The sequence below is a fragment of the Rhinoraja longicauda genome, chromosome 2 (genome assembly GCF_053455715.1).
Source record: "Rhinoraja longicauda isolate Sanriku21f chromosome 2, sRhiLon1.1, whole genome shotgun sequence".
In the NCBI taxonomy this organism is placed as follows: domain Eukaryota; kingdom Metazoa; phylum Chordata; class Chondrichthyes; order Rajiformes; family Arhynchobatidae; genus Rhinoraja; species Rhinoraja longicauda.
The window spans coordinates 93,633,617-93,660,055 of NC_135954.1; the positions used below are offsets into that span (position 1 = coordinate 93,633,617).

The 26,439-nt window shown below is 46.1% G+C and overlaps 1 protein-coding gene across 1 annotated transcript in view; it reads left to right on the top strand.

The window, feature by feature from the left end:
• The first annotated feature begins 7,964 nt into the window (after positions 1-7,964).
• Positions 7,965-26,439, top strand: part of nub1 (negative regulator of ubiquitin-like proteins 1) — a 38,605-nt gene continuing 20,130 nt past the window's right edge. The window contains exons 1-4 of the mRNA XM_078424364.1: positions 7,965-8,003; positions 19,873-20,005; positions 21,659-21,817; positions 25,901-25,968. Coding sequence (XP_078280490.1) covers positions 19,877-20,005; positions 21,659-21,817; positions 25,901-25,968 — 356 coding nt within the window. The 5' untranslated portion in view covers positions 7,965-8,003; positions 19,873-19,876. The remainder of the gene's footprint in view (positions 8,004-19,872; positions 20,006-21,658; positions 21,818-25,900; positions 25,969-26,439) is intronic.

A 26,439-nucleotide genomic window follows, 5' to 3' on the forward strand; every position in this document is an offset into this window, starting at 1 on the left:
GTGTTTAACTTGGGATCATGTTCGGCACTGACGTTGTGGGCTGAAGGGCCTGTACCTGTGCAGTACAGTTCCATGTTCTATGGAAGATTGGATTAAAACCTGCAGGCCTAATAAATTATTCCACAGGATCTCCTCATGTCAATTTAGTTTGTGTAGGAAAGAGGAAAACGTACAAACTCTGTACAGACTGCACCTGTAGTCAGGATCGAACCCAGGTCTCTGGCGCTGTAAAGGAGCAACTCAACCACTGCACCATTATGCCACCCCTTTCCAAAGGATCAAATAGTCCCTTGTCCAAAGGATCTTCAAATAGTCCCTTGTCCAAAGGATCTTCAAATAGTCCCTTGTCCAAAGGATGTTCAAATAGTCCCAAATGCCCTTCAAATAGTCCATTTTCCAAAGGATCTTCAAATTTCCTATTCACCCTCTTCCTGATGCATCTCTCTTTGTAAGCATTATTGAATCTTTGAGTAGAATTTAAACCAAACAAGTGTGAGATGTTGCACTTTGGCAGGTCATACGTAACAGGAAACTTTATAGTTAATAGCTGGGCTCTTAACAGCTTGACGTTCAGAACCATTGAACCATTCTTCCTACACAGGGATCTTGGGGTCAAAGGTTATAGCTCCCTTTTGAAACAGCAACACAAGTAGATAGAATGGTGAAGAAGGCGGATTTGGTATGCTTGCCTTTATCGATCGGGTCGTTGAGTACAAGAGTCACAAAGTCATGTTGCAACTTTATAACGTGTAGTAGGAAAGAACTGCAGATGCTGGTTTAAACTGAAGGTGGACACAAAGTGCTTGAAGTGGGTCGAGCAACATCTCTGGAGAAAAGAAATAGGTGACATTTTGGGTCAGAACCCTTCTTCAGAGCCTTCTTTAGAGTTTGAAGAAAGCTTCCAACCTGAAATGTCGAAGTGATTTTGCACATAATACGACTGTTTTTGTATAATATTGTTATTATTATTCTAGTGTTGCTTCGTTTCTTGAAATAATGTTCATTGCTTATTCTACTGGCGAATCATTAAAATGGTAGCTCAAGACAGCGAGTTGTGCAGTACACTATATTTCACAATGTAAAACCGAGTGGCTATCACTTAAAACGGGGATAGCAATGTAAATTATGTTAAATCAATACAAGTGAAGAACAACATTCCACCTGTTGGCGACAAGGCAAGGTAAGAAGGGTCACCCATTCCTTCTCTTCAGAGATGCTGCATGTCCCGCTGAGTTACTCCAGCTTTTTGTGTCTACCTTCGATTTAAACTAGCATCTGCAGTTCTTTCCTACAAAAGGTACAGTTGCTGCCTTACATGCCAGAGACTCGGGTTCAATCCTGACTATGGGTGCTGTCTGTACGGAGTTTGTACGTTCTCCTCGTGACCTGTGTGAGTTTTCTCCGAACGCTCCGGTTTTGCTCCCATAGTTCAAAGACATAAAGGTTTGTAGGTTAATTGGCTTGGTATAATTGTAAATTGTCCCTAGTGTATGTAGGATAGTGTAAGTGTGCGGGGATCGCTGGTCGGTGTGGACTCGGTGGGCTGAAGGGCCTGTTTCTGCGCTATATCTCTAAACTAAACCAAACTAAAGACTTACAATTTTCTGGCAGGTGTCTGACCTGAACTGTACCTAGACTGCAACAACCTTTGTAGCGTAGTTGACTGTGGAAGGAGTTGGTTTACCAGACAATTGCATTGCTGCAATTAAGAAATAGGCACCCACCCATTCTCTCCATGAGGAAGACTTCAATTAATGAAGCTGTAATCATGTTAGAAGGATTCCTTAAAGAGAATACATGCTCCAAACACGAACAGGACAGCGCAGGAATGGGCCCTTCGGCCCACAGTTTGTGCCGAACATGATGCCTAATTAAAATGATCTCATCTGCATGCACATAATCCATATCCTTCTATTCTCTGTACATCCATGTGCCTATATAAAAGCCTCAAACACCACTATTGTATCGGCCTCCACCACCACCCCTGGCAATGCATTCCAGGCCCCTATCATTCTGTGTAAAATAAATTGCCCTGCACATCTCCATTGGGTTTTCTGCGGGAGCTATGGTTTCCTCCCACACTCCAAAGAAGTACAGGTGTAGGTTAATTGGCTTTGTAAAATTGTAAATTGTTCCTAGTATGTGTAGGATAGAGTTAGTGTCCGGGGATCGTTCGTTGGAGTGGACTCGGAGGGCCTGTTTCCACACTGCATCTCTGAACTAAACTGAGCTAAACGCCTCAAGAGTCACGAGTGTTTAATTGTTATATATACTGAAATGGAACAATTTAGATGCATGCATTAGATTCTAAATTAAATCCCAATGGAATATTATTGAGAAACTCTAAACAAATATGGTTGCTCACATTGGATTTAACTTTGGTAAGATTGGTACATAAAAGGTAACCAACGGGAATACACAGAGCTGAGAGCATGTTTATAATGCAGAATGATAAGGGTGCTATGAACATTTGCAAGGACAGGAATAATATATATATTTAGATAGGGCACATAATCCAAGGGGAGAACAAAATACTGCAGATGCTGGAAATCTGAAGTAAAATCAGAAAAGAGTTAACCGCAGGTCAGACAGCATCTGCGGAGAGTTAAAAGGTAGAATGTTGAGTATGATATGCAATTTTGATCGCCTCTTTACAGGAATGCTTTGGAGAAGGTGCAGAAGAGTTACCGGAATGCTACCTGGATTACAGGGCATTAGTTATAAGGAGAGGTTAGAAAAACTTAGAGGTTAGAAAACAGTAGAGGGCAGCATCTACTGATACAGAAGTATATCAAGTTATGATAGACATAAATAGGATAGGCAGTCAGAATGTCCCAGGGTGAAAATGTCAAAGACTAGAGGGGATAGCTTAAGGTCAGAGGGGCAAAGTTTAAAGGAGATGTGGGGGGGGGGGGGCGGACATTTTTTTTTAACACAGACAGATTGGACAGCATTTGTGGAAAGAGAAATTGAGCTACAGCTTCAACTCAAAGACATTTTGTAAGGTGCTGACTGACGTGACGAACATTTCTGATATTTTCTATTTTTATCTCAGCTTTTAAGCATCTGCAGCCTTCTGATTTTTCCTTAACCTACCAGCACGTCTAGGGAAGTGGGAGGAAAATGGAGCATCTGGACAAAGCTTTGCCATCACATGCCAGCTCCACACAGACAGCACCCGATGTCCCTATCAAATTCATGTGGATGAGTTGTGAGTTGGCAGCACCATCTGCTGCCCTAATGTGCCTCACTCCCAACACTCCTGGTCCTTTACACCACCCGCCTCACCCGCAAAGCATTGAGCATTGTGGGTGACCCCTCCCACCCCTCCAACAGCCTCTTCACCCTCCTGCCTTCAGGGAGAAGGTTTCGCAGCCTGAGGTCAAGCACCACCCGACTAAAGAACAGTTTTTTCCACCAGGCTGTCAGGATGCTGAACTCTCTCCCCTCCCTTCCTCCTCTCTCCCCTGCCCCTATTGGACCTGGACTTTAACACCCCACACACACGCACATCCAGCACCAGACACTTTAAAAAAAAAATTTTTAACGCATTTGAAGTGACTATATTTTATATTTTATGTTGATTGTTGTTTGCTGTGCCTTTTTAATTTTAACTTAGTTTTATGCACTTTGTTCCTCGGGATTGTGGGAAACGGTATTTCGATTTTCTGTCTGTGTAAACTGGCTGAGGATTGACAATAAAATTGACTTTGACTTTGACTTTGAACTATCGTTAATTTTAATCTAAAATAATTGTCTAGGGTCTCTGCCATTTTCCCTAATTAATTTCCTGTTTCATCTTCTCAGGGACCAAACTTACATTGGCAACACATGTTTTTGTTTACTAAGATATGCAGGTTCACATTTTTGATCCACAAACCCCTTTAGTCCTCAGAATCTAACTATCAAGCGATGCAGATTTGAAAGTGCTCGTCAACTGAGTACTGGCTGATTTCCGGGAACTGACTCTCTGAGGGAGAAATTTCTCTTCATTATTCCTGCACTATCCCTTCTCACCCTCCCCCACCCAGTTTCCAACTGGTGGTAAATGTGTAGAGTCATAGTCATACAGTGTGGCCCCTTCGGCCCAACTTGCCCACACCGACCAGCATGCCCCATCTACGCTAGTCCCACCTGCCTGCGTTTGTCCCATATCCCTCCAAACTATCCCACTAAATCTGTCCTATTCAAGTACCTGTCTAAATGTGTCACAATTATTATTGTGTCAAACTTGGAATCATACATTCAGGTCACCTCTCATTCTTCTGAGTATAGGTCATTTGTTTCTAGTCGGGAGGCACAGTGGTAGAGTTGCTACCTTGCAACGCCTAAGATCCGGGTTCGATCCTGACCAAAGGGTGATGTCTGTGCAGTTTGTATGTTCTTCCTGTGACCACATGGGTTTTCTCCCGGTGCTCCGGTTTTCTCCAAAGATATACAGTTTATTAAATTAATTGGCTTCTGTAAATTGTCCCTAGAGTGTAGGATAGAACTTTTGTATGGGATCATCGTTGGACGGCGCAGACTCGCTGTATCTCTAAAGAATGAAGTCTAAAGTCATTCTTCAGAATACTAGAGTCAAGAGTCAAAGTAAGTGAATAATCGCCATATGTACCCACAACGGGGGGCCGGGACCCTCCCAGCAAGCAGTCCCATCGTGCCCGCCAGGGACCGATCTCGGAGGATCCGCCCGGTAGGCCCAGCTCGCCCACCGCAGTCTCCGCCGGGAACGGGAGCCCACCCGAAGGTTTGGAACGGCAGGATCGGGAACCCGCCCGAAGGCTCGGCAGACGGCATAACCGGGAGGGAACTGGAGAAGTCTGACTCGAGGAGCAAGGTAGGAGCAAGGTAGGAGGGTGAACCAGAGTAATGCCTTCAGCGCTTTCAGGTAGACTGCAGGAGGTTCCCCAGCAGCACAAAGACGGTCAGATGAGGAGAGGAGAGGAGAGGGACATTGGTTCACAGGAACTGCTCCAATACACTGAACGTGTGAGCTGACCGGACTTTGGATAATGGTGCCAATAATGGCGGTGCCTGCACGTGTAATATATTAAAATAATTTCACTCTGACCAATAAAGAACTATTGTGTGTTGATATTCTTACTTGGACATAAGACATAGGGACAGAATAAGGCCATTGGTCTGCTCTGCCATTCGATCATGGCTGATCTATTTTTCCCTCTGAACCCCATTCTCCTGCCTTCTGCCCGTAACCATTGACACCCACATTAATCAAGTTTCAGTTTAGTTTATTGCCACGTGTACCGAGGTATCGAGGTAACAAAAGCTTTTTGTTGCGTGCTAACCAGTCAGCAGAAAAGCAATACATGATTGCAATCAATCCATTTACAGTGTATAGATACATGATAATGGAATAACGTTTAGTGCAAGGTAAAGCCAGCAAAGTTCGGTCAAGGATAGTGCGTGAGACATCAGAGGTAGATAGTAGTTCAGCACTACTTTCTGGTTGCGGTAGGATGATTCAGTTGCATGATAACAGCTGGGAAGAAACTGTCCCAGAATCTGGTGGTGTGCATCAGCAATCTCTTGCAGCAGCATTACAGGTCTCAAACACAATACACGTAGATAGCATAGGATAAACAAAATTCAATAAATAAATTAATAACAATCTGCAATCTCTTTAACAGAAGAAGCCAATCTAAAGCAACTTTATCTTCCTTTAAATAAACAGACCAAGGCTAGATAAAGGTATAGACTCAACATATACTGTAGCCCTCCCAATTGCAGCCCTACTTCCTTGTTCTTGTACTCAGATAGCAACATAAGTTTCTCGTCCCTGTGGTTTATTGTCCCAGCATGTTAACTTTCTGTTACTTGTACAAGGACAGCCAAATCAACTTGAATATCAACCTTGCTGGAGAAAAGGAATAAATGAAGAAACACAAAATGCTGGAGTAATTCAGCGGGACAGGCAGCATCTCTGGAGAGAAGGAGTCGAGCTCGACCCGAAACGACACCCATTCCTTCTCTCCTGAGATGCTGCCCGTCCCGCTGAGTTACTCCAGCATTTTGTGTCCACCTTCGATTTGCAGTTCTTTCCTACACATAGGTGAAGAAACATCTGACTCGCTGAGTTACTTTTTGTGTCCATCTGCAATTCTTTCCTACACATGAATATCAGCCTTTATATGCTTCCTGACACTTACTTGGTATCTCAGTCATAGAATCTTACATCTCGGAAACAGGCTCTTCGGCCCAACTCATCCATACCAACCAACATGCCACATCCAAGTGTCCCACTTACCTGTATTTGGCCCATATCCCTCTAAACCTTAGAGGTGGGTACAGTATTTGTAAAGGCCTTTAGTGCTGGGCACTTGGGAATGAGGTTTGGCAAAAGGGGTCAGGACTGGGCCCCTGTAAACGAGATGGGTACAGGATTGGCAGAAATGGGGTGGTGGGACAGACACCTACAAACACCGCTGGGTACAGGGTTGGCAGAGGGGGCAGGGCTGGGTACAGGGTTGCAGAGGGGGCAGGGCTGGGTACAGGGTTGGCAGAGGGGGCAGGGCTGGGAGGTGAGGAGAGGTGTCGCAGAGGGTGGAGGCCTGGGTATAGGGTTGGCAGAGAGGGGGGAGGGCTGGGCTCCTGGGGATAAGGTGTGTACAGGGTTGGCAGAGGGGGCAGGGCTGGGTACAGGGTTAGCAGAGAGGGAAGGGCTGGGTATGGGGTTGGCAGAGGGGGGAGGGCTGGGTATGGGGGTGGCAGAGGGGGAGGGCTGGGTACAGGGTTGACAGAGGGCAGGGCTGGGCACGGGGGTTGGCAGAGGGGGTAGGGCTGGGTATGGGGTTGGCAGAGGGGGCAGGGCTGGGTATGGGGTTGGCAGAGGGGGCAGGGCTGGGTATGGGGTTGGCAAAGGGGGCAGGGCTGGGTACAGGGTTGGGAGAGGGGGGAGGGCTGGGTACAGGGTTGGCAGAGGGGGCAGGGCTGGGTACAGGGTTGGCAGAGGGGGCAGGGCTGGGTACAGGGTTGGCAGAGGGGGCAGGCTGGGGGGTGAGGTGAGGTGTCGCAGAGGGTGCGAAACCTGGGTATAGGGTTGGCAGAGAGGGGGGAGGGCTGGGCTCCTAGGGATAAGGTGTGTACAGGTTGGCAGAGGGGGCAGGCCTGGCTATGGGGTTGCAGAGGGGGGAGGGCTGGGTATGGGGTTGGCAGAGGGGGCAGGGCTGGGTATGGGGTTGGCAGAGGGGACAGGGCTGGGTATGGGGTTGACAGAGGGGGCAGGGCCGGGTATGGGGTTGGCAGAGGGGGCAGGGCTCGGTATGGGGTTGGCAGAGGGGGCAGGGCATGGGGTTGGCAGAGTGGGAGGGCTGGGTACGGGGTTGGCAGAGGGAGAGGGCTGGGTACGGGGTTGGCAGAGGGGGCAGGGCTGGGGGGTGAGGTGTCGCAGAGGGGAGAGGGCTGGGTATAGGGTTGGTAGAGGGGGCAGGGCTGGGTATGGGGTTGACAGAGGGGGCAGAACTTGGTATGGGGTTGGCAGAGGGGGCAGGGCATGGGGTTGGCAGAAGGGCAGGGCTGGTTATGGGGTTGGCAGAGGGGGGTATGGCGTTGGCAGAGGGGCAGGGCTGGGTATGGGTTGGCAGAGGGGGGTATGGCGTTGGTAGAGAGGATATGGGGTTGTCAGAGGGGGTGGGCCGGGTATGGGGTTGGCAGAGGGGGGTATGGGGTTGGCAGAGGGGGGTATGGGGTTGGCAGAGGGGGGGCTGGGTATGGGGTTGGCAGAGGGGGGGCTGGGTATCGGGTTGGCAGAGGGGGGGTATGGGGCTGGCAGAGGGGGGGTATGGGGCTGGCAGAGGGGGGTTGCTGGGTACAGGCGGCGCCGTCACCGGGCCCGCGTCACGTGACGCGGCGTCGCGCGGGTTTGCGGCGTCCGCAGCTTCAGACCACGCAGGGGACGTCGTGACGTCACGGCGCGTCTATCGGCCTCCGCACTCGGGTCACGTGGGCAGGGCAGTCAGACCAACGGCGCGGACGGACGGGAGTGGGTGAGTGGTGATGATGGGGGAGGGGTGGTGAGGGGATGGGGGGGTGAGGGGTGGTGAGGTGAGGGGAGGGGAGGGGAGGGGGGGTGGTGAGGGGAGGGGGAGGGGAGGGGAGGGGGGAGGGGGGAGGGGAGGGGAGGGGGGAGGGGAGGGGGGGGGGTGAGGGGAGGGGAGGGGGGGTGGTGAGGGGAGGGGAGGGGAGGGGAGGGGGGGGGGTGAGGGGAGGGGAGGGGGGGGTGGTGAGGGGAGGGGAGGGGAGGGGAGGGGGGGTGGTGAGGGGAGGGGAGGGGGGTGAGGGGAGGGGAGGGGGGTGAGGGGGAGGTGGTGGTGAGGGGTGGTGGTGAGGAGGAGGGGGGGGTGAGGAGGGGGGGTGAGGGGGGTGAGTGGTGGTGAGGAGGAGGGGGGGTGAGGAGGGTGAGTGGTGGTGATGAGGGTGAGTGGTGGTGAGGGGTGAGTGCTGAGGGGGGTAAATGGTGAGGGGCTGAGGGGGGTGAATGGTGAGGGGCGGAGGGGGCAGAGGGGTGAGAGAGGGGAGGGGGCAGAGGGGTGAGAGGGGAGGGAGAGGAGGAGTGAGGGGAGGGGGCAATGGTGTGAGGGAGTGAGGCAAGGGTAGAGGGGGAGTGAGGGAGTGAGGGGAGGGGGCAGTGGGGTGAGGGAGAGAGGCAGGCAGGTGCTGAGGGAGGGGAACCAGGGGCTGAGAGAGACAGACAGGGATGGGTACTGGGGCAGAGAGGTAAGGGCTGAGGGAGGGAGGTAGGCAGCAGGGGTGAGGAAGGGGGACTGTGGCTGAGGGAGGGGGACAGGGGCAGAAGGAGGGGGACAGGGGCAGAAGGAGGGGGACGGGGGCTGAGGGAGGGAATGGGTGCAGAGGCTTAGGGAGTGAGGGGCTGAGGGAACACCCCAACCGATTCTTCACAATCTTATACCAGGAACTTTTAAGTTTTGAACTTCACTTTCAGTTTACCAGTATGTGTCATTTGTGTGTATTGTAAGTTTTTTGAAAATTGATTTTTCAAACCTTTTATTGCATTTAGATGTCAACCTCTGTCAATTGAATCTGCACCATCAAATATCCATCTGCACTAATCCCATTTTACCCTCCCATAAACTACTTCACACCACTCCCCACCCCTTTCTACAGGCAGAGGGTGGTAGAAGTTCAGATCTTGATACTTAAATGATAATCAATGCTGTTTTGGTTATGAATGTTAAAATCCTGAGATTGGATTTTTGTTAACCCATGATATTAATCGGCGGCACGGTGGCGCAGCAGTAGAGCTGCTGCCTTACAGTGCCTGAGACTCGGGTTCGATCCTGAGTACGGATGCTGACTGTACGGAGTTTGCACGTTCTCCCTGTGACTGTGTGGATTTTCTCCAGATTCCACAGCACTCCAAAGATGTACAGGTTTGTAGGTTGATTGGCTTTGGTAAAATTGTAAATTTTCTCCAGAGTGTAGGATAGTTTTAGTGTACAGGGTGACCATGGTCTGTGTGGACTTGGTGGGCTAAGGGCCTGTTTCCATGCTGAATATCTAAAGTTTAATGGATGGAAACACTTGGAACTGCAAATGCTGGATTCTTGCGTAAAACACATAGCGCTGAAGTAACTCATTGGGGTCAGGTAGTATCTGTGGAGGTAATGCATAGGCGGCGCTTCGGATCAGGTCCTTTGGATGAAGGGAGAGGAGGCCACTTACAGTATAACAATAATCCACTGCCCAGCTATTCATAAATCAATGATTTGCCATAGGGATACCAGGTGACTGTCTTTTGCTGTTGTCCATTCTGATTCATTGACATAGTAAAGTTTAGTTTAATTTCATTTATTATCACGTGTAATGATACAGTGAAAGTTTTTTTGCATACTATCCAGTCAGCGATTACAATCAAGCTGTCAACAATGTACATTTACAGAATAAAAGGAATAACATGTAAGAAGAAACATAGAAACATAGAAAATAGGTGCAGTAGTAGGCCATTCGAGCCTACATCGCCATTCAATATGATCATGGCTGATCATCCAACTCAGTATCCTGTACCTGCCTTCTCTCCATACCCCCTGATCCCTTTAGCCACAAGGGACACATCTAACTCCCTCTTAAATATAGCCAATGAACTGGCAGAGAATTCCACAGATTCACCACTTTAAGGACTTCCCCCTTATCCTTAAACTGTGACCCCTTGTTCTGGACTTCCCCAACATTGGGAACAATCTTCCTGCATCTAGCCTGTCCAACCCCTTAAGAATTTTGTAAGTTTCTATAAGATCCCCCCTCAATCTTCTAAATTCCAGCGAGTACAAGCCGAGTCTATCCAGTCTTTCTTCATATGAAAGTCCTGCCATCCCAGGAATCAATCTGGTGAACCTTCTCTGTACTCCCTCTATGGCAAGAATGTCTTTCCTCAGATTAGGAGACCAAAACTGTACGCAATACTCCAGGTGTGGTCTCACCAATGCCCTGTACAACTGCAGCAGAACCTCCCTGCTCTTATACTCAAATCCCCTCGCTATGAATGCCAACATACCATTCGCTTTCTTCACTGCCTGCTGTACCTGCATGCCTACTTTCAATGACTGGTGTCTCCCAGGTCTCGTTGCATCTCCCCTTTTCCTAATCGGCCACCATTCAGATAATAGTCTGCTTTCCTGTTCTTGCCACCAAAGTGGATAACATCACATTTATCCACATTATACTGCATCTGCCATGCATTTGCCCACTCACCTAACCTATCCAAGTCGCCTTGCACCCACCTAGCATCCTCCTCACAGCTAACACTGCCCCCCAGCTTCGTGTCATCTGCAAACTTGGAGATGTTCCATTCAATTCCCTCGTCCAAATCATTAATATATATTGTAAATAGTTGGGGTCCCAGCACTGAGCCTTGCGGTACCCCACTAGTCACTGCCATTCTGAAAAGGACCCGTTTATTCCTACTCTTTGCTTCCTGTCTGCCAGCCAGTTCTCTATCCACATCAATACTGAACCCACAATACCGTGTGCTTTAAGTTTGCATACTAATCTCTTATGTGGGACCTTGTCGAAAGCCTTCTGGAAGTCCAGATATAACACATCCACTGGTTCTCCCTTATCCACTCTACTAGTTACATCCTCGAAAAATTCTATAAGATTCGTCAGACATGATTTACCTTTCATAAATCCATGCTGACTTTGTCCAATGATTTCACCACTTTCCAAATGTGCTGCTATCCCATCTTTAATAACTGATTCTAGCATTTTCCCCACTACCGATGTTAGACTAACTGGTCTGTAATTCCCTGTTTTCTCTCTCCCTCCCTTTTTGAAAAGTGGGGTTACATTAGCTACCCTCCAATCCTCAGGAACTACTCCAGAATCTAAAGAATTTTGAAAAATTATCACTAATGCATCCACTATTTCTGGGGCTACCTCCTTCAGCAATCTGGGATGCAGCCTATCTGGCCCTGGGCATTTATCGGCCTTTAATCCATTCAATTTACTTAACACCACTTCCAGACTAACCTGGATTTCACTCAGTTCCTCCATCTCATTTGACCCCCGGTCCCCTGCTATTTCCGGCAGATTATTTATGTCTTCCTTAGTGAAGACAGAACCAAAGTAGTTATTCAATTGGTCTGCCATTGTAGATGTTGGTTTAAATCAAAGATAGACACAAAAATGCTGGAGTAACTCAGCGGGACAGGTAGCATCTCTAGAGAGATGGAATGGGTGATGTTTGACATCGATACCCTTCTTCAGACTAAAAGGAATAATGTTTAGTGCAAGATAAAGTCCGATTAAAGATAGTCTGAGGGTCTCCATTGAGGTAGATGGTAGATTGGGATTGCTCTCTAGTTGGTGATTGGATGGTTCAATTGCCTGATATCAGCTGGGAAGAAACTATCCCTGAATCAGTCTGAAGAAGGGTCTCGACCCGAAACATCACCCATTCCTTTTCTCCAGAGATGCTGCCTGACCCGCTGAGTTACTCCAGCTTTTTGTGATACCTGAATCTAGAGTGTGCTTTTTCACATTTCTGTACCACGTGCCTGATGGGAGAGGGGAGTAGAGGGAGTGACCAGGGTAAAATTCATCCTTGATGATGCTAGTGGCCTTGCCGAGGCAGCATGAAGTGTAGATGGAGTCAATGGAAGGGAGGTTGGTTTGCATGATGGTCTGGGATGCATCCACAACCCAGGTATGAATTTGTTTTAAAACGCACAATTGAAAGTTAGCCATAAACCACTTTCAATCATGTGATATGTGTAGCCCTGAATGAAAATCAGTTCATACAAGCTTATTTTAAAATATAGATTTATTTTTATTGGATTTTGCCAATTATTTAGTTTGGTCATCATTCTTTACTGATTCGAGTTGTCTTTACAACAATATTAACAATAGTGCTAAAATGGAAACTAGCTTGAATGTGAAAATGTTTTGCAATTCGTGGCCAGAGGATTAGATAATGCTTTGAACCTTTAGAAAACCTCACGGTTCTGTATTAAATATACAGCTTGCTCTAAACTTGATCTCATCCAAAACTCTGGGCCCTGCCCCCTTTGTTACAGGCTTTGCTGATCCACACTGCAATAGTTTGTAGTTAAGCAATACCCAAGTTTATTTTAAACTCTCATTCAATTTTTCCAGATACCACTGCTGTTTTGCCACACCCTCTGCAAACCCTCTACATTCCTCCAGTTCTGGACTCTTGTCATTCCAATTTAATCTCTGTGCCATTGGCAGTTATACCTGTATCTAACAGCCAAGGCACTAAGCTGTGGAGTCTTTATTTTTCACCAAAAATAATTTTTTATTGAGAATAAAAAATATATACAAAAACAAGAACACAGCCAAAACTCTTCTGACATTCTCACGGTCTCTACATTCATTAGTGTTATATTCGGTAGTGTTAGCTAACTATCCTTATACCAAGCATCCTTGCCACTCATGTGGTCTCCTGGGGTGATATCCTTTCACTTGTTTGAGGGGTGTCTCCGCCAGCCCCTGCCCAGCCCCCTCAATGTCCAACAGTGGAAGGACCCTAGACTGTGGTCCTCCCCCACTGAGCTTTGGTGTTGGATGCCCTCAGCATGTACTCCTGCAGTCTGGAACGGGCCAGTCGGCAACATTCTCTGACGGTGAAGGATCCTGTGAAGCACACATTGCCTCTGTGTCTGTTTTACCCTCCTGTTAAAGTATATCTTAAAGCAGAGGTGTCAAACTCGTATTAGGTCACGGGCCGGTATGGGCAAAATGTGACTTGATGCGGGCCGGATCAGTTGTGCACTCGCGAACACACGCGCACCTGCTCCCACAGCTTTCATTGCCTTCGTTTTTTCAACCTGCTCTCATGTGTCTCAGTCTCTGCTATAACTACAAAGTGTTTCACTTTACGAATTTCGTTTCTTATGAAGAAGATGGCCTAGCAAGCATTACTTTTATGATTGGTATCTCGGCCCTAGATAGAATGGATGTGGAAATAATGTTTCCAGTAATAGGAGAGTCTAGGACCAGAGGTCACAGCATCAGAATAAAAGGTCATATATTCAAAATGGAGATGAGAAGGAATGGTTGGTGAATCTATGGAATTCATTGCTGCAGACAGCGGTGAATTTTTCAGACATTGGGTATTTTTGAGGCAGAGATTGATAGGTCTTGGTTAGGTTACGAGGAAAAAGAAGAAAATAGAATGTGGTTAAGAGAGAAAATAGATCATCCATGGTAGAATGGCAAAGTAGCCTTGATGGGCTAAATGGCCTAATTCTGTTCCCCTGTCTTAGTCTTCCTACAGTGTTTATGTTTTGCCCACAATGGGCTGGTTGGGTGGTGAACAGCCAAACAGCAGCAACTGGCATGGTGAAAGATGGTCTGTCCATCATCTCACCTGAAGGCCCTGCTCCCCATCCTTCTCCTTATGTCCTTCCCCTCACATCCTCTCCCTTCACCTCTCATGTCCTTCTTTACCCTCACCTTCTCCCTCACCTGCCCTCTTCCTTTCCTCAGCCTATCCCATCTCCCATCCCCACTACCTTCCTTCCAACTACTCCCCCACTCCCCTCCCTTACTTCATCCTCTCTCTTTCCTTAACTCGCCCCTCCCTCCCCTCATCCCTAAACACCATTCCTTCTCTCATCTGCTCCCTTCTTCACCCCCTCCCTCCCTACTTCCTTTCTTTACCACCTACTCCCCCACTCCCCTCCCTCGACACCCTCTCTTCCCTTCCTCATCCCTAAAAACCTTCCCTTCCCTCATCTACTCCCCTCCCCTTTACCACCACCTTCTCCCTTCTCTTCCCTATTCCCGCATAACTACCAGCACGTCTTCACATCCCACTTAACCTTAACCCAAACCCAGAGGCCCCACCCTGGAGAGCAGCTGAGATTTTGGATAACTGGCTGCGGCCCCATTCACAGTGTGGCGACTTCCCACCAGCCTCTATCCACGCACTCACTGGGTCTCAGGTACATGGTGGCGGTCTCTGTGGCAGCAGCCCAGGCACTTCTCGGTGTCCACAACAACGCTGAGACTCCCCACCTTTCCCAACGCCGGCCCCTTCCCGCCCACGTCACCCTCGGGAGCCGGGGAGTGGGGAGGTGACAGCTGTAGATCGGACTTGCATTTTCCTTCTGCGCAAAATGCATATTTCCTGCGAGTTTAAGCGGTGATGTAGCTCACTTTCTGTGTATAATCTAGCAGCGCTGGCTTTTCCCCAATCATCCCGCCGGCCGGATTGGACCTCTTCGCTGGCCGCATCCGGCCCGCTGGCCGGTAGTTTGACACCCCTGTCTTAAAGCTTGTGACTTCGATCCAAGCATTTGTCCACCTGCCTTATTGTTTCCATATGTGTCTCAAAGAACATGAGAGACAGTATATGCACAGAAATGATTGTAATTGAGGTGTTTTATTTATATGTTCTTGGGTGTATTAATCAAAATGACAGTGCATGATTTTGAAGAGCCGCTTAGAAATACCTCCATGTTTCAGTACAGTTTAGTTTATGTGTACTGAAGTTGAGATGTACCGAGGTACAGTGAAAAGCTTTTGTTGCGTGCTCACCAGTCAGCAGAAAGACAAAACATGATTACAATTGAGCCATCCACGGTGTACAGATACATGATAAAGGAAATAATGTTTTGTGCAAGATAAACAATAGACAATAGACAATAGACAATAGGTGCAGGAGTAGGCCATTCAGCCCTTCGAGCCAGCACCGCCATTCAATGCGATCATGGCTGATCACTCTCAATCAGTACCCCGTTCCTGCCTTCTCCCCATACCCCCTCACTCCGCTATCCTTAAGAGCTCTATCCAGCTCTCTCTTGAAAGCATCCAACGAACTGGCCTCCACTGCCTTCTGAGGCAGAGAATTCCACACCTTCACCACCCTCTGACTGAAAAAGTTCTTCCTCATCTCCGTTCTAAATGGCCTACCCCTTATTCTCAAACTGTGGCCCCTTGTTCTGGACTCCCCCAACATTGGGAACATGTTATCTGCCTCTAATGTGTCCAATCCCCTAATTATCTTATATGTTTCAATAAGATCCCCCCTCATCCTTCTAAATTCCAGTGTATACAAGCCCAATCGCTCCAGCCTTTCAACATACGACAGTCCCGCCATTCCGGGAATTAACCTAGTGAACCTACGCTGCACGCCCTCCATAGCAAGAATATCCTTCCTCAAATTTGGAGACCAAAACTGCACACAGTACTCCAGGTGCGGTCTCACCAGGGCCCGGTACAACTGTAGAAGGACCTCTTTGCTCCTATACTCAACTCCTCTTGTTACGAAGGCCAACATTCCATTGGCTTTCTTCACTGCCTGCTGAACCTGCATGCTTCCTTTCATTGACTGATGCACTAGGACACCCAGATCTCGTTGAACTCCCCCTCCTCCTAACTTGACACCATTCAGATAATAATCTGCCTTTCTATTCTTACTTCCAAAGTGAATAACCTCACACTTACCTACATTAAACTGCATCTGCCATGTATCCGCCCACTCACACAACCTGTCCAAGTCACCCTGCAGCGTTATTGCATCTTCCTCACAATTCACACTACCCCCCAACTTAGTATCATCTGCAAATTTGCTAATGGTACTTTTAATCCCTTCGTCTAAGTCATTAATGTATATCGTAAATAGCTGGGGTCCCAGCACCGAACCTTGCGGTACCCCACTGGTCACTGCCTGCCATTCCGAAAGGGACCCATTTATCCCCACTCTTTGCTTTCTGTCTGTCAACCAATTTTCTATCCATGTCAGTACCCTACCCCCAATACCATGTGCCCTAATTTTGCCCACTAATCTCCTATGTGGGACCTTGTCGAAGGCTTTCTGAAAGTCGAGGTACACCACATCCACTGACTCTCCCTTGTCAATTTTCCTAGTTACATCCTCAAAAAATTCCAGTAGATTTGTCAAGCATGATTTCCCCTTCGTAAATCCATGCTGACTCGGAATGATCCCGTTACTGCTATCCAAATGCTCAGCAATTTTGTCTTTTATAATTGACTCCAGCATCTTCCCCACCACTGATGTCAGACTAACTGGTCTATAATTACCCGTTTTCTCTCTCCCTCCTTTCTTAAAAAGTGGGATAACATTTGCTATCCTCCAATCCACAGGAACTGATCCTGAATCTATAGAACATTGAAAAATGATCTCCAATGCTTCCACTATTTCTAGAGCCACCTCCTTAAGTACTCTGGGATGCAGACCATCAGGCCCTGGGGATTTATCAGCCTTCAGTCCCATCAGTCTACCCAAAACCATTTCCTGCCTAATGTGGATTTCCTTCAGTTCCTCCATCACCCTAGGTTCTCCGGCCCCTAAAACATTTGGGAGATTGTGTGTATCTTCCTCAGTGAAGACAGATCCAAAGTAACGGTTTAACTCGTCTGCCATTTCTTTGTTCCCCATAATAAATTCCCCTGCTTCTGTCTTCAAGGGACCCACATTTGCCTTGACTATTTTTTTCCTCTTCACGTACCTAAAAAAACTTTTGCTATCCTCCTTTATATTATTGGCTAGTTTACCCTCGTACCTCATCTTTTCTCCCCGTATTGCCTTTTTAGTTAACTTTTGTTGCTCTTTAAAAGAGTCCCAATCCTCTGTCTTCCCACTCTTCTTTGCTATGTTATACTTCCTCTCCTTAATTTTTATGCTGTCCCTGACTTCCCTCGTCAGCCACAGGTGTCTCTTACTCCCCTTAGAGTCTTTCCACCTCTTTGGAATAAATTGATCCTGCAACCTCTGCATTATTCCCAGGAATACCTGCCATTGCTGTTCTACCGTCTTCCCTGCTAGGGCCTCCTTCCAATCAATTTTGGCCAGCTCCCGCCTCATGCCTCTGTAATCCCCTTTGCTATACTGTAATACCGACACTTCCGATTTTCCCTTCTGCCTTTCCATTTGCAGAGTAAAACTTATCATGTTGTGATCACTGCCTCCTAATGGCTCTTTTACCTCTAGTCCCCTTATCAGATCAGGATCATTACACAACACTAAATCCAGAATTGCCTTCTCCCTGGTAGGCTCCAGTACAAGCTGTTCTAAGAATCCATCTCGAAGGCACTCTACAAACTCTCTTTCCTGGGGTCCATTTCCAACCTGATTTTCCCAGTCTACCTGCATGTTGAAATCTCCCATAACCACCGTAGCATTACATTTTTGACACGCCAATTTTATCTCCTGATTCAACTTGCACCCTATGTCGAGGCTACTGTTTGGGGGCCTATAGATAACTCCCATTAGGGTCTTTTTACCCTTACAATTTCTCATTTCTATCCATACTGATTCAACATCTCCTGATTCTATGTCACCCCTTGCAAGGGAATGAATATCATTCCTTACCATCAGAGCAACCCCACCCCCTCTGCCCACCTGTCTGTCTTTTCTATACGTTGTGTACCCCTGAATATTCAGTTCCCAGCCCTGGTCCTCTTGTAACCATGTCTCAGTGATCCCTACAACATCATACTTGCCCATGACTAACTGAGCCTCAAGCTCATCCACTTTATTTTTTATACTACGCGCATTTAAGTACAACACTTTAACTTCTGTATTTACCTCCTCTCTCAGTCCAGTAAAGTCCGATAAAGTCCAGTAAAGTCCGATTAAAGATAGGCCGAGTGTCTCCAATGTGATAGATAGTAGCTCAGGGCTGCTCTCTAGTTGGTGGTACGATGGTTCAATTGCCTGATAGCAGCTGGGAAGCTGTTGACATGTTGAAATGACAGTACTGAGTTGACATACTGTGGTATGTTAATTGATAAGATGTAACATAGAACCTATCAATCTATTTTTCATCTAATTCTGACCATTCGTAACAAATGGTTTTCAAAGCATTTGATTAGTAATTGGAAGGGGAAAGAAAGTGTATTCAGAATAGCCAGCAATTAATTGATTGATTGAAAGATACAGCATGGACGCAGGCCCTTCGGCCCACGGAGACCACACCGACATCGATCACCCGTTCACACTAGTTCTATGTTATACCAGTTTCGCATCCCTACACACTAGAGGCAATTAACATACAATGTTAATACTTGCACGTCTTCGAGATGTGGCATGAAACTGGGTCATACAGAGGAAACCCACAAAGTAACGGAGAGATCGTGCAGACTCCACCCAGAGCACACCAGGTCGGGTTTGAACCCGGGTCTCTGGCACTGTGAGACATCAGCTCTACCATCTGTGCACTGAACAACTTTGAGTAAAGTGAACAAATATCATAAATTGTAAACCTTTAGTAATCGTAAATGGTGAGCCCCAACATATCATCTCTTTTAAAAGTGCACAGTGTTTTACATTGATGAGGCTAATTGAATGTTGTCACTTTAGCCACCTAAATTGCTACGTTTTGCAGTTCTAATATTTGTGGTTAAGTCTTCGGAATGGAAACAGCTTATCCTTGCATAGATTACTTTGCCCAACAATAATAGATCTTTAGCTAAATAAGCATTCCATCACATTATACTCAAACAAATTTATTCGCTTAACCTTTTTTTTCATATGTTTAGATCCACCATACACAGAATGTTAGAGACAAGGAACGGCAGGTGCTGGCTTTCACAAACAGTCACAGAAAGCTGGTGTAATTCAGTGGGTCAGGCAGCACCTCTGAAGAAGGGTCCCGACCCGAAACGCCACCTAGCAAATTTTTCCAGAGATGTTGCCTGACCCGCTGAGGTACTCCAGCACTTTGTGTCCTACACTGAACATTACTAAGTTCCCTTCCTAAAGACAATAGTTGCAGGAGGAGGCCATTTGGCCCTTCGAGCCAGCACCGCCATTCAATGTGATCATGGCTGATAAAGTTTGCATCTTAACGGTGGACTGCATAGCTGTTTCAATAAAATCAACAAAAATCTCAATGTATGGCTAGTGCAGATTATAAAATGATGCTAGACACAAAGTGCTTCAGTGGGTTAGGCAGCATTTCTGGAGAAAAAGGGTAGTTGCTTTTTTGGGTCGGGACCTTTCTTCAAACTTCTGACCTGAAACATCACCATCCTTTTTCTTCAGAGATGCTGCCTGACCCGCTGAGTTACTCCAGCACTTTGTGTATATCTTCAGTATAAACCAGCATCTGCAGTTCCTTTCTACACGTAAAATTATTCATGGCTAACATTAAATAAAACGTACAAACAATTAAGCCATAACGTTAAACAACATATCCTTACAACAATTGTGAATAGAACAGATTTCATTGTTGGCCCTGTAAAAAATATTTTTTTGCAACGTAATCTAGGATTCAATAATCTTCCCCTTGCCCTCTTTATCTCCGACCTTTATTTTGGGGTTTACTGCTACTAGCAAGTATTGGTTATCAAATTCTCCTTATGTTTGGGTTTTTATTTTGAAACCTCCTCCGCCTCCTCCTCCTCCAGAAGCATGACGTCCGACGGCCCACCGGAGAACGTAGTCCAGGACCAGGTCAGGTCTCTGCTGGAAAACGAAATGATCAGACTCTGGGAGCCCCCTTACACCACTGAAAATAAAGATGCCACGCCAGAACTAAAAGTACGGTACAAGATCAATTCATGCCATTTGAGAGGACTGTTCTCTTTTTCAATGTTTCCAGGTTTATTTAGTTTAGAGATAGAGGGTGAAAATAGGCCCTACAGCCCACTGTGTTCGCGCCGACCAGTGATCCCCGTCCACTAGCACTTACCCTACACACTAGGGACAATTTACAATTTTTGCCAAAGCCAATTAACTTGCAAATCTGTACATCTTTAGAGTGTGGGAGGAAACCGGAGCACCCAAAGAAAACCCACGCACAGGGATAACATACAATCTCCATACAGATGGCACCCGTAGTCAGGATTGAAACCGGGTCAGTGGCACCATATGGCAGCAACTCTACGGCTGTGCCACTGTGCTGCCCTTTGTGGTCTGGGCATCAACATTTATTTTGCAACCATCAATTGCCCTTGATAGTCACCTTCATGAAACTGATTGAATTCTTAGGGTAAAGGCACTCCTGTAGTGCAGGTGGGTGAGGAGATACACAGTTTAAGATTGAACAATGATGTAGGAGCCAAGATGGAAGGTGCGCCCGGCGGGGGGGCACCTGCTGCCACGTACAGCGGCAGGGCCTGGCTCACTCTATGCCAACAAAGATAAGTCTGTTCGATGAACTTTGTGTAACTTTGTCGGTGCCAGAAATGTGGTGACTCTTGTGTACTACCTAGGTGAGATCTTCTGTATGATTTTACCAGATTGTAAGTAGATCAAATCATTTCACTGTACCGAGGTCGGTGTGACATTAAAGTATAATTGAATTATTAAGGAACATTGATAGATTTCCATATCAGGGCGACACGGTGGCGCAGTGGTAGAGTTGCTGGCTTACAGCGCAGAGACCCAGGTTCGATCCTGTCTATGGGTGCTGCCCTGACTGTATGGGTTTTCCCCGGGTGCTCCGGTTTCCTCCCACACTCCAAAGACATAGGTTTGTAGGTTATTTGGCTTCAGTAAAAATTGTAAATTGCCCCCTGTGTGTGGTGTGTACTAGTGTAATGCGGACTTGGTTGGCCGAAGGGCATGTTTCCACACTGTTTCTCTAAACTAAACTAAAAACTAAACGCACCTCTAAGGAAAATCTATAGGGGCGGCGTTCTCATAACCCTACTGCCTTCTTTGACAGTGAGGGTTTGAAAGGTACTATTGGAGTAACCTAGGTGAATAACTGGTATATTTTGGGTGGTCACAGGTTGGGGAAGTATTGGAGTAGACAGGGTGAGTAACGGCAGTATATTTTGTGGTCACTGCAGTAAATGTACAGCCACTGGGGCAGCATGGTGGCGCAGTGGTAGAGTTGCTGCCTCACAGCGCCAGAGACCTGGGTTTAAGCTTGACTATGGGCTAAACACAGACTGGTGGGACTAGTGTAGATGGGACATGTTGGTCGGCAGGGGCAAGTTGGGCCAAAGGGCTTGTTTCCACGTTGTAGGGCTCACTCCTATTTGTTATACAACTTGGGTTAATGATCTCTTCATTTGGCCCAATTTTGTTAAAGCTCTTTAATCCATGCTGTTTGGCTTGTTTAGTTGATATTGACCCAACATTACTTAGTTGTATATTTATTTTTAAGTATTGATTTGAACAATCAAATTGTTACAGAATAAAAAGTTGTTTAAAAATGATCTACGTTTTCTTTTCCCAAATAAGATTTTGGCTGAGAAATATGCATTACAATTGTGCATCGACTTAAGGAATGTGGAAAGTGTTCTTGAAAGTTTGAGATGTACTTCACTGCAAGGCCTGTGTGCAAAAAAGACATTTGAAGATACGGGACTTGCAACAATACGAATTAATTACACAAACAATGTAAGTAGCTATAATATTTTCACTAAGTCAGCAACTTATTAATGTAGATGCAAGGAATTGTTGATGCTGGAATCTTAGGAAAACATAACGTTCTGGAGTAACTCAGCGGGTGTGAGGGAATGGCTAGATGACATTTCGGGTTTGCACCCTTCAATCAGTCTGAGGAAAGGCCTCGATCCAAACTTATTAATTTAACTTGACCTGAAAAATATTATCTACTTTGATTGCTAATTGATCAAAGTGCTAAAATCCAAGCCAAGAATGTTTGCTAAGTTAGAATCCTTTTATAAAAGAACATTTTGGGGGTCTTTTGTTAAAATAGTTACACTGGAATAGCTGTGATGTTAAATGGACTCCATTGATATGAACATAACATCTAAATGCGTCAGGGATACACTAAGAACCTGTGTCAATCACACAATTTGACTACTGTTTGCAGAAGGCTGAGAAATGTTACAAAACAATGGATGTCTAAATTAAGGTTGTACTGTTTTATCGGAATTGTTTTCTCTTTGAAAGGAGTTGAAAGAATGCACATTAGGCTTCTAAGTTCATTAGTCAAAGGAGCAGAAATAGGCATTTGGCCCATCAAGTTTATTCTGCCGTTCAATCGTGGTCGACCTATTTTTCCTTCTCAACCCCATTCTCCTGCCTTCTCCCTGTAAATGTTGACATCCTTACTAATCAAGAACCTGTCAATCTCAGCTTTAAAAATACCCAATTAATTACCCAATGAAAGGCAAATACCCTTGCCCTCCACAGCTGTCTGTGGCAATGAATTTCACAGCTTCACCACCCTCTGACTAAAGACATTTCTCCTCATCACCTTTCTAAAGGTATGTCCTTTTATCCTGAGACTGTGTCCCCTGGTCCTAGGCTTTCCCACTAGTGGAAACATCTTCACCACATTCACGCTATCCAGGCCTTTCACTATTCGATAGGTTTCAATGTCCTCCCTCATCCTTTTGAACTCCAGCGAGTACGGGCCCAGCGCCATCCCTTGCTGGAGTTTAGAAGGATGAAAGGGGACTTCATTAGAAGAAAGGTTGAGTGTCCCACTCTTGGTCTATGGGAGATGATTTGTAGTTTCCTCAGAAATATTATAATTTTATTTAAGGCAAGACTGAGGCCGGCATTTATTAGCTATTGCAATAACGGCCCTCAAACAGGGAAGGGATATCATCCCAGGGGCCAGCATAAGTGGCAAGGATGGTTTGTTTAAAGATATGTGCGAATACTACTGACAATTACATTATTGAATGTATGGACATTGAGAATGTATGATGACTGTGGCACAATTTTTGTTTTGTACATGTTTTTATTACAAATAAAGTATATTTTTGGAAAGTTGATAGTGAATTGGTTTTAAATTACTGCAGTCTTTCCAACACGGGTATTTGCATGATGCTGCTGGTTGGAAGATATGAGGGGAATAGATAGGGCAGATGCACAGTCTTTTCACAGAGCAGGGGAATCAAGAACCAGAGGACATGGGTTTAAGGTGAGAGGGAAAGGATTTAATAGGAACCCTTTTCACACAGCGGATGGTGGGTATATGGAACGAGCTGCCTGAGAGGGTAGATGAGGCAGGTACTATAAGAACATTTAAAAGACATTTGGACAGGTACATGGAAAGGAAAGGTTTAGAGTGATATGAGCCAAATGGGAATAGCTTAGATGGAACATCTTGGTCGGCATGGACGAGTTGGGCCGAAGGTTTCCATGCTGTGTGGCCATTCTGCATTCCTCTCTGTATTGCAGTTGATCCCCCTGCTTGATTTAAACATAAAGCGAGAGAGATGCCTTGCCGCACGCACGTTCAGTTTGCTGTTGATAATCCTCTACGCCCCATGAATGTCCATTTGTTAGCTGCCAGTTCCATCCTACCTTAGTCAGCACCATTGTCGTGCCATACAACACGACCAAGGGTGGCCTCGGTGTAAAACTGTATCTTTGGCTCCATGAGGACGCGCAAATGCCACACCTAATGCATCCGTCAACAGCTTTTGATAGATTGAAGGCAGGTCACATGGGGTTATCCCTCCTGTCGGCTCACTTACTCCTGCAAGATATTTGAGTAGGACAAGCATTTTGGCTTAAGTTGCACAATGAGTTTAAAACTTCCTTTTGCTGTTTTGTTTAAAGTGATTCAGAGATGTGCCATGCAATCTTCTGCACCCCCCCCCCCCCCCCCCCAATACATCCCTTGTGTAGACACAAGGAACTGCAAATGCCGGTTTGCAAAACAGACACAGATTGTTGGAGTAACTCATCAAGTCAGGCAGCATCTTTGGAGAACATGGATAGGTGATGATTAGGGTCAGGATCCTTCTTCAGGCTGTAATAGAAAGCTGGTAGAGGGGGCAGGGGCGGGACAAAGCCTGGCAAGTGATGCGGTTACTGGTGATGGGCGGGGGTTGATTGGCAAATGGTTAATTAAAGGCAGGAGATTTTTTTTAAATGTGTGAGATAGAGATAAAGATAGAAGAGCTGAAAAATGTGAAGCCAGAAGAAGGAATATAGGTGAAAGGGGGAATGGAGAAAGGGATGCGCATCCAGGTGGGGCACAGGGAATTAAGGGGAGGGAGAGAGAGGAAAGGAAAAGATGAAGTCTGAAGAAGGGTCTCAACCCGAAACATCACCTATTCCTTTTCTCCCGAGATGCTGACTGACCTGCTGAGTTACTCCAGCATTTTGTGTCGATCCTTTATAAGTTAGTTCAGTTTAGTTCATTGTCACGTGCACCGAGATACAGTGAAAAGCTTTTGTGGCGTGTTATCCAGTCAGTGGAAAGACAATACATGATTACAATCGAGCCATTTACAGTGTATTTACAGTTGTTGGATCGTAATGGTAGTTGGTGATAGTGTTCAGAGAATTCCAGTAAATCTGGAGGAAAAGACCTTCAAATTGTAATTCTATGCAAGGCATACCAAATGAGCCTGGTCCCAGGTGTCTAAATTGATAACACTTCAAATATAATCGACTAAACCACTGTGCTGAGGTACAGTGAAATCCAGCCTTGGAGCAAATCAGCTGATCCTGGGAGATTATCAAATGTAATCAGATAGTTTTGTGCCAGTGCAGCTTTTATAATTGGGTTCAACTACCCATCCTGGAGTCAGAAGCTTGTCTACAGATTTGAGAACATAAATATTGCCAATTCCTGTTGATGCACATCGAGTGCTTTGAGTAAGACTAGACTGAGTCCTCATCAATTCTCGCAGTGAACCTAATTATCTGTTCTGGCTAGTTACTGTTACAAAAATCAACCTGTCATTTATCAATTGCTGTTTAAGGACACCACTGTATACAAACTGCTTGTCCACTTTCTTACATTCCTCCAGTGCATTTTGTAAATGTATTTCATTAACATAGAACAGCATAGGGACAGACTCTTCGGCCCACAATGTCCTTGCTGAACATGATAACCAGCGGACACACTTGGTCAGACCGACCTTGCAACGCCGCTAAGACAACAAGCCTTCATGGGCAGGTTAAGAACTCTACACCTATAACAACTGGGACTTGAAAATAGCGCCAAACCTGGCGACTCTGTTTACTGTCTCAGTGTACTACTATTATACACTTGTACTGTATCTGAGATGCTTATATAAGATGTATCTGAGTGCTTATGTAAAGAGATACTTGCACTGAAGTGCATACAAAAATGAATTTCACTGTATCTCAGTACATGTAACAAATAAACTAAGTTGACTAAGTTAAACTGATATACAATACCTGTACATGATGCATATCCCTCCATTCCCTGCATATCCATGTACTTGGTTGCAAATGTGTTGGCGTGATGTGAGACTGTGATCTCACAGTCACACCTCGCATGTAATCCAATGCAATTAGAGGATACAATTTTCTTCCCGTCAGTCTCAATGGATACAGAGATGTTTGGGAGGGGGTGATGGTGAAGAGGAGGGGAGGAGATGATCGGCTAGTCTTGTAAACCTCTTTCAGAAAAGTGTGGATGGTTTCTTTCAAAAGTAATTGTGGTGAGCTCCTTGGTGAATAATCAGTGATTGCAATGTACCTTTCAACTAAAAAGCTGGGTTATCTTTAATATTGCAGGGAAAGAGAAAAGAAAAGACACGGCTGACAACAAAACTGAACATTTCAGCCGGTGCTTTAAGAGCTGAGTAAGTTTCGCATTTATGTGGAGTTATATTCAGAATATTCAGAATTTCAACACTTTATCATAATAGAAATAAGAAAAATCATTCTGGTGGCCAATGCCAAAAAGGCTAACATTTACTAGTTGTTACTTCTGCTCGTATTACACATCACATTTGGGGTGGCACGGTGGCGCAGCGGTAGAGTTGCTGGTATTCTGCTCGTATTAAACAACACGGTGGCGCAGCGGTAGAGTTGCTGTCTTGCAGCGGCAGAGACCGGGTTCGAACTGTCTGTACAGAGTTTCTACACTCTCCCCGTGTCCGTATGGGATTTATCCTGGTGTTCCGATTTCCTCCCACACTCCAAGGACGTGCAGATTTGTAGATTAATTGGCTTCAGTAAAGATTGTAAATTGTCCCTAGTGTGTAGCGCTAGAGTACAGGGATCGCTGGTCGACACAGACTCGGTGGGCCAAAGGGCCAGTTTCCATGCTG